Source organism: Notechis scutatus, chromosome 12 (assembly GCF_049901735.1).
Source record: "Notechis scutatus isolate UNSWTSFEM ecotype Mainland chromosome 12, rNotScu1.2, whole genome shotgun sequence".
Lineage (NCBI taxonomy): Eukaryota > Metazoa > Chordata > Lepidosauria > Squamata > Elapidae > Notechis > Notechis scutatus.
Genome location: NC_142020.1, coordinates 13332919 through 13343149, shown reverse-complemented (window position 1 = coordinate 13343149; position 10231 = coordinate 13332919). Strand labels below are relative to the sequence as shown.

The window sequence follows — 10231 nt, the reverse complement described above, 5'->3', positions numbered from 1 at the left end:
ATGCTATCAGTCAGTGTGGATGAAGGATGCCAGGAAGCCTTGAGTGGGCCCTACATATCTGTATTTTGTTTTTGTTCCCACTTCATGGTCATACGTGAAACTCCAGGCAGGGCCATTTAACCGCACAATCTTTTAAAGACTTTTCAAAATAGAACAGAACAGAATTCTTTGCTGGCCAAGTGTGATTGGACACACAAGGAATTTATCTTTGGTGCAAATGCTCTCAGTGTACAGAAAAGAAAAGATACATTCGTCAAGAGTCAAACAACACTTAATGATAGCCCTAGGGTACAATAATAGAATCTAGAATATAGAATAGAATAGAATAGAAAATAGAATGGAAAAGAGTAGAGTAGAGTAGAATAGAATAGAATAGAATAGAATAGAATGGAAAAGAATAGAGTAGAATAGAGTAGAATAGAATAGAATAGAATAGAAATAGAATAGAATAGAATAGAATAGAATAGAATAAAAAATAGAATGGAAAAGAATAGAGTAGAATAGAGTAGAATAGAATAGAATAGAATAGAATAGAATAGAATAGAATTCTTTATTGGCCAAGTGTGATTGGGCACACAAGGAATTTGTTTTGGTGCAAATGCTCTCAGTAGACATAAAAGAAAAGATACATTCGCCAAGAGTCAAGAATCATAAGGTACAACACTTAATAATAGTCATAGGGTACAATAAGCCATCAAATCCTACTAGGAAACAGTCAATATAAATCTTTAGGATGCAAGCGACAAAGTTACAGTCATACAGTCACAAGTGAGAGGGGATGTGCGAGAAAGAGTGATGAGAAGATTAATAGTAATAGTAGTGCAGACTTTGTAAATAGTTGGACAGTGTTGAGGGAATTATTTGTTTAGTAGAGTGGTGGCATTCAGGAAAAAACTGCCCTTGTATTTAGTTGTTCTGGTGTGCGGTGCTCTATAGCGTTTTGAGCATTCCTGAAAAAGGGAGTTGGAAAGGGCTATTGGATAACTTTCTTCCAATTTTTCTTCCAAGACTTTTTAATAAGGAAGCTAATTTCCAGAGAGAGAGAGGGAGGGAGGGAGGGAAAGAGAGAGAGAGAGAGAGAGACTTGTCTGAGGTCAGCTTACTGGAAAGTGAATCCCACGGTAGACGGTTTAACCCTAAAATATGTTTGCATTGATGGAATCACGGTTGGGAAACAGAAATTCTGTAACAAATTTACTTGCTATGTGGCTTTTAACTCCCTTCCAGTCACTGTAGCTGATGAAGAGAGAAATATTTCCTTTTTAGCTGATTGATCAGTTTGAGGCTGGTTTGTTTTTTGAAGAGAGAATCACTTAGGTTGTAGCTTAAGGTCCAGTTTCCATATTCCCTTTCCCTTTTGTGTTTTAATCATTGGATTCATGTTTTGAACTCTTCTTCCTTACAGGAGAGTCCCAGTGTATAGGTAGTCCTTGATTGACGACCACAATTGAGCCGAAATATTCTGTTCTTAAGCGAGATAGTTGTTGAGTTGAGTTTTGCCCCATTTCCTACCACAGCTGTTAAGGGAATCTCTGCAGTTGTTAAAGTGGTCACGGTTGTTATTAAGTGAATCTGGCTCCCCGGTTGACTTTGCTTGCGAGAAGGTCGCAGAGGGGGATCACTTGGCCCCGGGACGCTCTCATCGTCATAAGTACGAGTCAATGGCCAAGCAGCCGAATTCTGCTCACAAGACCGCGAGGATGCTGCAACGGTTTGGGAAACAGTCACAAGTCACTTTTTTCCAGTCCGGTTGTAACTTCGAACGGTCACTAAATGAATCATTCTGAGTCCAGCATGACTTGAATTTGTGGGTCTTTGTGTTGTGTGTTGCCTGGCAGGCAAATTATCTCAGGAGTCGACAATGCTGGGTTCTCTTCATGGCTAGTTTCTCTCCAGGCACTTCTGAAAGGATGTGCCTTGCCTGTAGTTTTTCCCCCTCCCCCTCCAAATGAATTTTGGCTTGTTGTCTTCTTTGCTGCTGTTTGTGTGTGTGTGTGTATGTGTTTCTGTAAACAGATCTCTCCCAGATGTCAGATGCAAGCGAACTCTTAACCAGCAATTCCCCCAATAGGCTCCTTTGGAAAAAGGAGGCCCTTCTTATGTCCCAATTTCCCTCTTTTTTTTTGTACATTGTACCTTTCCTAGTTAATGGGGAAAGGAGAATTCCGCTTCAGATGTGCTTTCGTTGCTGTTTGGATGAAGAGCAAACAGCCTCATGCAGGAAATGAGTATATCTTTGAGCATGTTGGTGCAAAGGCGCCTTTTCTCCGTCGGATTTTTCTTCTGTGATTGTGCAATTTTGGTAATTTGAGAGCCTTCTAATTCCGTGAAGGAAATGCGATTTAATAAGCATTTCTGAGAACGTGCGGTTTTTCTGGAGCAAGGAGAGCTTGTTAAAATGTTACTTTTATTTAATCTTACTCGTGTGAAAAAACGCTTCCGCTATTCATCCGTGCTTAAGTCGAACCACAGTCCTTTTATCACTTCGAGCATCAGGAAGCCGCCAGGATTTAAAAGTTTTTCCTGATTTCACAGCTAAGAATGGCTTTTCGCTGGAGCAGATTCCCCCCCCACACACTCCCCGCTCCTTCTAACCTGACTTTTGAAGCAGTCAAAGGACGTCTTTCCAAAAATTCTGGAGTTTTTCCAACTCAACCTGGAGACACCAGAATCTCAGATTTCTGCATTGAAAGGAGGTATTCTGCTCACAAGCCAGGACCCCTTTCTTCTTGGAGCTGCAAAGAGATCAATTTCGGGGGAAATTATCATTCGTATTGAAATGAGCCAGCGTTTCATCTCGTAATGGCTTAAAACGGGAGCGTCCAACCTTGGCAACTTTTAAGATTTGTGGACTTCCAACTCCCAGAATTCCTCGGTCAGCATGGCTAGCTAGGGAATTCTGGGAGTTGAAGTCCACGAGTTTTAAAGTTGCCAAGGTTGGACACCCCCAGCTTAAAAGCTGAGCTACAACTTAAAATAAATTTTCATTCCCCCATGAAGTTCACTAATAATCTGACTGCAGGTCATGCCTCAGTTTGACTTCATGGAATTGAATTATTATAAAGATAGATTCCGTTCCTGCCTTCTTTCCTTTTTTTCAGCCCCAGGGTCTGTTCTAAAAGCTTAAATATTAATAAGTAGGCTTTAAAACAATAAGTAACCCTTAACTCCAATCACTCCCACTCCAATCAGGGGGAAAAAGAGGGAAATTCTTATACAAGCAAGCTTATACAAGTTGGTTCTGCTGCTTGATCTTCAGCTTTAAAAACTGCAGCTCTTTGATAGTGCATTATTTTATGCAGTATATTTTATCTTTCGTGGGCCAAGATCCCTTTGAGAAATAACTATGGTGCCTTCTTTAGGCGGAAGCACCAATTGCATCAATATTTACTTATCTAACTAATTTATAGGACCATCTAGTTACAGATAGTTCTTGACTTATGATAGTTCACTTAGTGACTGCTTAAAGTTACAGTGGCAATGAAAAAAGTGACTTGCAACTCTTTTTCACACTTACAACTGTTGTGGCATCCCCAGGGTCATGTGATCAAAATTCGGACCCTTGGCAACTGACTTCATTTATGACATCAAGTTGGTGTGGACTCTTAGAGATCACAGATTTTCTCCACTACAATCTGACCCCAACTTGATCCTTCAACTCTTCCAACAGTGCATCCATCACAACTATATCTTGAGTCCATTCACCTTCATCCTCTTCTTCTCTTTCCTTCCACCTTTCCCAGCATTAGGGCCGTCTCCAAAGAACTTGCTCTTCATATAATATGTCCAAGATATAATTATTTGAGCCTGGGTATTTGGGCAAGTGAGAATTCTGGACTGATTTTTTGGGCGATACATTTGGTTGGTTGTTCATGGAAAGTTAAATCTTCTCCCCAGCACCAACGTTCAAAAGCGCCCAAACTCTTTTCTCTCCTGGTTCTTCAAAGTCCAACTTTTGCTTTCACAGAGAATATTGTTGCTTGCAAATTTTGTAAGTAAAACATCAGGGCATTGGAATATTTTTTTTTTCCCTAAGGTTTTCATGGCTGCTCTCCCCAGTCCTCGTCTTGTTTCTTCTCTGATTGTTCCTTTACTTTTATATTGAGGGTTGATCATGAAAGTCACACATTGTCTGCCACTTCAACATCTTAACTGTCAGTTCTAAGGCTAATGGTTGTACCTGTTGTTTGGTCTTCTTTATATATAATGTTAGTTCCATTTTTCACTGCGCTCCTTGACTTTTATTTGAATGGCTCCAATTGTTTCTGCCAGTCTGGTGTGATCAAGGCAGAGTGAGTGCATTCTGAGTCATGTCATTTAAATGCCATTACCTTGCAGGATTGAAAAAGCACACCTTTTATCGTGCCTCACCTGCCCTCTGGAACAGCATCTTCCCAAGATACACATAGCTCCCACTTATCAAATATCCTAGAAATCTCTCAGTCCCAGGTAGAATTGGGATATTGTTGTAATCCCTGACCATTCCCCCGCCCCCGAGGTTATTTTATTTATTTTTATCCTGTTCCCTTTCTAAAAATTGCTTTTTTTTAAAAAAAAGAAAAGAATTGTAAGCTGCTTTGCAGAGTTTTCTTTTCTCTCAAAATCCAATAAACAAAGAAACCCCACAAATTGTGACTCCCAAGTCGCTAATAAAAGGGATAAAATAGAATTTTGTTAAGGCAAATAAAAAGCACAATTGCAACCAATCCCAGTCCTATTCCCAACCTCTGCAAAATCGACTCACCCTGACAGCATATACAGGTAGTCCTCGGCTTACAGCACTTCACTTAGTGACTATTCGAAGTTACGACAGCACCGGGAAAAAAGTGACTTATGTCCATTTTTCGCATGTACACAACTGTTGGCAGCATCCCCATGATCACACAATTTAACATTCAGATACTTGGCAACCGACTCACATTTATGACGGTTGCAGGGGGGTCCCCTGATCCGCTTTGGGCGACCATTCTGGCAAGAAAAGTCAGTGGGGAGATTGGATTCATGTAACAACCGTCTTTACTTTTACTTTTACTTTACTTTACTTTACTTTACTTTACTTTACTTGTCATTGCACCTTGTACAGTGAAATCAAACACCATCTTCAGTACACATCATGACCATGAAAATAAACACAAACACATATCCTTCACACACCACACATTGAATTGAAAACCCCTGACACCGCATTCATATTGCACTATACAGTAGAATTCAACAGAGCTACTGCCCTGGGATAGAAGCTGTTTTTCAGCCTATTTGTCCTTGTTTTTATTATTGTCCTGTACCGTCAGCCAGATGGTAATAGTTCAAACAAAAGGGGTACCCAGGATGAGATGGATCTTTGAGGATGTTTTGAACTTTCTTAAGGCAGCGGGAGCTATGAAGCTCTTCCAAAGAGGGGAGAAGGCAACCCATGATCCTCTGGGCAATGACTTTAACCCTCTGGAGCGCTGTCCTATCTGCCATTGTGCAATTGGCAAACCATACAGAGGTGCAGTAAGTTAAGATACTCTCTAGGTGCAGCGGTAGAAGGTCACCAGCAGTTTTTCATTCTGTCTCAGGTAGTATAATCTCTGCTGGGCCCTTTTGACCAGGGCTGCAATGTGGGCATCCCAGGTCAGGTCCTCTTTTAGGGTAACACCCAGAAACTTAAAACCGGCCACTTGCTCCACTCCGTCTCCATGGATAAGCAAGGGCTGTTACTCTGCGGTGATTCACTTAACAAATGCAGCAAGGTGAGTCGTAAAATGGGGGCAGTGTTCACTTAAACAAATTTCTCAGCCATGGAGATCTTGGGACTGAATTGTACGGACCGCCTGTACGATCCGAAGGCAGTTGTGCATCCGTTTATTCTCTTGCTCTTCAAGTGACTTAGGTGTAGCCTGTGTTCCAAGCGGGGGCTGGGCTGTTCTTGGGTAAACTGACAGAATATTAGGTTGACCAGTAAAACATGGTGGCCTGCCTTTCACTGGGCGTCAAATAAATGGGTTTAATTTTCTCTAGCGGCCACTAAACCAAGGTAAGTCACCTTCCGGTTTCATAGATATTGCGGCCGCTTCTCTGGGGAACCGCGTTAAATACTATGGCTAGTCCTTGGCTAAAAACAGTCACTTAACAACCAACGTTTCAACAGATTTTTTTTTTTTTAAAAAAAGCTACTCATAAGCCATCCTTAATATTAGGACCGCAGCCTTCTGTTTATTAAGCAGTCACACAATCACATTACCGGTGCCGCAGGCAACCGGCTCGCTTTTATGACCGGTTTGCGGTTCACAATGTTTTGGGGGTGATTTCTGGCACAAAACTCCCCACGCCCATTTAAGGGAAGGGGTTTGCCCTGAGGATTGTGTGGTGGCTTAACAATCCTTTGGTGACTCCTCTTCACAGCGTCACAAAGACAGGCTTACTATGAAGCCCGGTCATTGACAAGGGCTTTTGACTGATACTTTGGTCTTCGTTATGATTGTTGTAAGTCTTTATTGGTGGTGGAAGGATGAGGGTTTAACTGTGTTTATTGACCTTAGTAAGATACTTAAACTAAGGGGGGGGGTCCCCTGTGGCAGGCTGCTCACCTTCCTCTCCCCCTACTCACTTACCTGCTGCCGAGAAAAATAACCACACACCTGGATTGGGTTTGGGAGGGACAGCGAAGATTTGTCTTGGTGCAATGCACGTTTCTCCCATAGCTGAGAGCCAAGGGGCAGAGCATTTTTGAAAGATGCCCTCGGGCCTTGCTAAGGACTCTTCATCTGTCCTTATGGTTGTAAGTCTGTAATGCATAAAAGGATGAGCATTTGCAACCAGTTGCAGCATCCTGTAATCATGATTGACTATGTTTTGGGGTGGTTTCTGGCAAAAAAAAAACCAAGCCCATTTAAGAGAAAGGATTTGCCTTGGGGATTGTGTGGCTGCTTAACAATCTTTTGGTGACTGCTTTATACAGGGTCATAAAAACAGGCTTAATATTAAGCCCAGTCACTGACAATAGCTTTTGACTGATGTTTTGGTCTTCTTTCTGGTGGTTGTAAGTCTGCAATGGGGATAAAAGGATGAGCATTTAACTGTGTATTTGGTATTATTGATGTTACTAAATTACAAATAGTACAAATACAGTATCCACACAGTTGTGTTTGTAATATCTAAGTGGAAGTCATTTTGGGGGGGTGTTAAATAATGCTATTTTAAAATCAACAACACTGAGTTGTTGAAAGAACGAATGCTACTCCATAGCTATGAGATATAGTTTTCATAAGTTAAGTTTTGCTTTTATTTTATTTTTTAATGCCTACTGATCTTTCAAACCTATTAGAAGACTCTCAGTAGCCTGAATACTGAAAGCAAAACAAAGAGAATAACAAGAATTGTGTATGCTGCTAACAAAGAATAATCATTAGTAAGACACTAAGCCTTCCAACTCTTGTTATTCTCTTTGTTTTGCTTTCAGTATTCAGGCTACTGAGAGTCTTCTAATGGGTTTGAAAGATCAGTAGGCATTAAAAAACAATAAAAGCAAAACTTAGCTAAAGCTTATGAAAACATCGCCAAGATTGGACACCCCGATGTAGAGAAAAAAGAGATTGCGTTCTCCTTCTCTTTCAAACGAACTGAATCCTTCTTTTTTCATTCCGCTATATTCCTCTGAAGTCTGGAACATCTGCATGTTGCTCTGCTTCTTCTGTCACACACTCAAGTTTTTTTTTTCCCCTCCTCACCCCTGGGCCTCTCTTCTTTTCCAGAGATGAACCATGACCATAGTTGACAAGACGACCGAGTCCTCCAAGGCCTCTCCTTCTGAGAAGCAACCTTTCAACTCTGTGGCACCTGCTTCCGGTGACATGGACTCAGGGTCTACAGGGTGGGTGGCTGTCTCTTCTTCGCTAGAGGCTCCGAAACACAAGATCTCATTGGAGCCAGTGCCGGGAGCCGCGGTGTATTCCAGTACATCGGGACCAGATAAATGCAAGCCTTCCGCCAAAGAGCTGGGTAAGGGATTAAACCGCATTTAAAAGCGCAGAGAAACCCTTTTAAATTGTTATACCAGTTTGTCTGAAATGGTATAGGTTTTCCTCGCTGAGCAGGAGGGGTTGGACTAGAAGATCTCCAAGGTCCCTTCCAACTCTGTTATTCTGTCTGTTCATTTATTTTTACCGCCTAACTGTGATGACCCGGGGCATGGCACAAAAGCAACAAAGTCACAAAAATAGGTAAAGTCCCTTTAATATATCCAACTTGGCCCCAATGTCCAGTTATTATCGGCTGGAGAAAAAAAAACTCTCCCAAGAACAGTTTTTAAAGGGGAGAAATTCAGTCCGAACCCAAAGTACATATAAATTATAAATAAAAACCAACACAAACCACTCTGCAGCAATTAACGAGACAGGGCAGGATAAGGGATTGAAGATGTCAAAAGATAACGAAACACACACACTTGGGAGGATGCCAGAACTCAGATAAGACTTGACAAAATAATTTCACTTTGCCGTGCCCAGCTGCAGCCAATGAAGGAGATCAGGGCCCTTTCCTCCCCCATAAATCATGCAACTCATGTTGCTCCCTTCTCCGTTCCTCCCTACATGCCCTAGGATGAAGAGGGGGTGGGCCTGGGTCTTCCTCTGAATGCCCAGTCGGACTGTGCCCTTCCCCAGTTTCCTCCACAGCCACCGGAGCCACACTCCCACTCCCTGTCAGCTGTTCCACCTCTCCCTCGGAATCCGATTCCAACAGGGGCATGACACTAATCATAATTATTTCCTGATCTCTTAATTTCTGACAGTTATTGGTGATGGGATTGCAGCGCCTCAGAAGGTCCTTTTTCCGGCAGAGAAGATTTGCTTAAAATGGCAAAAGATGCATCGGGTTGGAGCTGGTCTCCAAAACCTCGGCAACACCTGTTTCCTGAACTCTGCTTTGCAGTGTCTGACGTACACCCCTCCCCTCGCCAATTACATGCTCTCCTACGAACACTCCAAAACCTGTGAGTATGTTTTAGCATGTCTTTTTCTTCCAAACTGTTTAAAAAAAAGAGAAAAAAAAAGGAAAGCCTGCGCTGGAAAGCATCATTTTCAAAAAGGTGGTTCCTTTGTGTGTGTGGAGTTTGCTTCTGTTTTTCTCCCCAAACAGGTAGGAACAGTGTGGCAGGTATTTCTATACAGGTATTCCTCAACGGCCATAATTGAGCCCAGAATTAGGGTTATACGTTGTGCGAGTAGTTAACCCCTTTAGTTCATGAATGCTGCCATCATTAAACAAACCCATTCTCTTCAATGGGCAGAAACCAGAATTAAAGGTGATTTCCAGCAAAACAAACAAAAAAACCACAAATTGTGGTCACATAATCACAGGGTAGCAATAGCCCTTAGACTTATATACCGCTTCCCAGTGCTTTCCAGCCCTCTCTAAGCGGTTTACAGAGTCAGCCTCTTGCCCCCAACAATCTGGGTCCTCATTTTACCTACCCTGGAAAGGATGGAAGGCTGAGTCAACCTTGAGCCGGTCAGGATCGAACTCCTGGCAGTGGGCAGAGTTAGCCTGCAACACTGCATTGTAACAAATGCGCCACTAGGGCTTCCTTCCTTCCTTCCTTCCTTCCTTCCTTCCTTCCTTCCTTCCTTCCTTCCTTCCTTCCTTCCTTCCTTCCTTCCTTCCTTCCTTCCTTCCTTCCTTCCTTCCAAGCAATAGCAGACTTATATACCACTTCCAGTGCTTTCCAGCCCTCTCCAAGCAGTTTATAGAGTCAGCCTCTTGCCCCCAACAATCTGGCTCCTCCTTTCACCTCGGAAGGATGGAAGGCTGAGTCAACCTTGAACCGGTCAGGATCGAACTCCTGGCAGTGGGCAGAGTTAGCCTGCAACACAGCATTGTAACAAATGTGTCACTAGGGCTTCCTTCCTTCCTTCCTTCCTTCCTTCCTTCCTTCCTTCCTTCCTTCCTTCCTTCCTTCCTTCCTTCCTTCCTTCCTTCCTTCCTTCCTTCCTTCCTTCCTTCCTTCCTTCCTTCCTTCCTTCCTTCCTTCCTTCCTTCCCAAGCAATAGCAGACTTATATACCACTTCCCAGTGCTTTCCAGCCCTCTCCAAGCAGTTTATAGAGTCAGCCTCTTGCCCCCCAACAATCTGGCTCCTCCTTTTACCGACCTCGGAAGGATGGAAGGCTGAGTCAACCTTGAGCTGGTCAGGATCAAACTACTGGCATTGAGCAGAGTCAGCCTGCAATACTGCATTCTAGCTATTGCAC

The 10231-nt window shown here is 42.7% G+C and overlaps 1 protein-coding gene across 3 annotated transcripts in view; it reads left to right on the top strand.

Moving 5' to 3' along the window:
- USP42 (ubiquitin specific peptidase 42) overlaps window positions 1-10231 on the top strand; it is a 38801-nt gene that overhangs the window by 5247 nt on the left and 23323 nt on the right. For all 3 annotated transcript variants that reach the window (XM_087942179.1, XM_087942181.1, XM_087942180.1), the window contains exons 2-3: window positions 7737-7983; window positions 8774-8974. In XM_087942179.1, the coding sequence (XP_087798305.1) occupies window positions 7746-7983; window positions 8774-8974 (439 nt within the window). In that variant the 5' untranslated portion in view covers window positions 7737-7745. The remainder of the gene's footprint in view (window positions 1-7736; window positions 7984-8773; window positions 8975-10231) is intronic.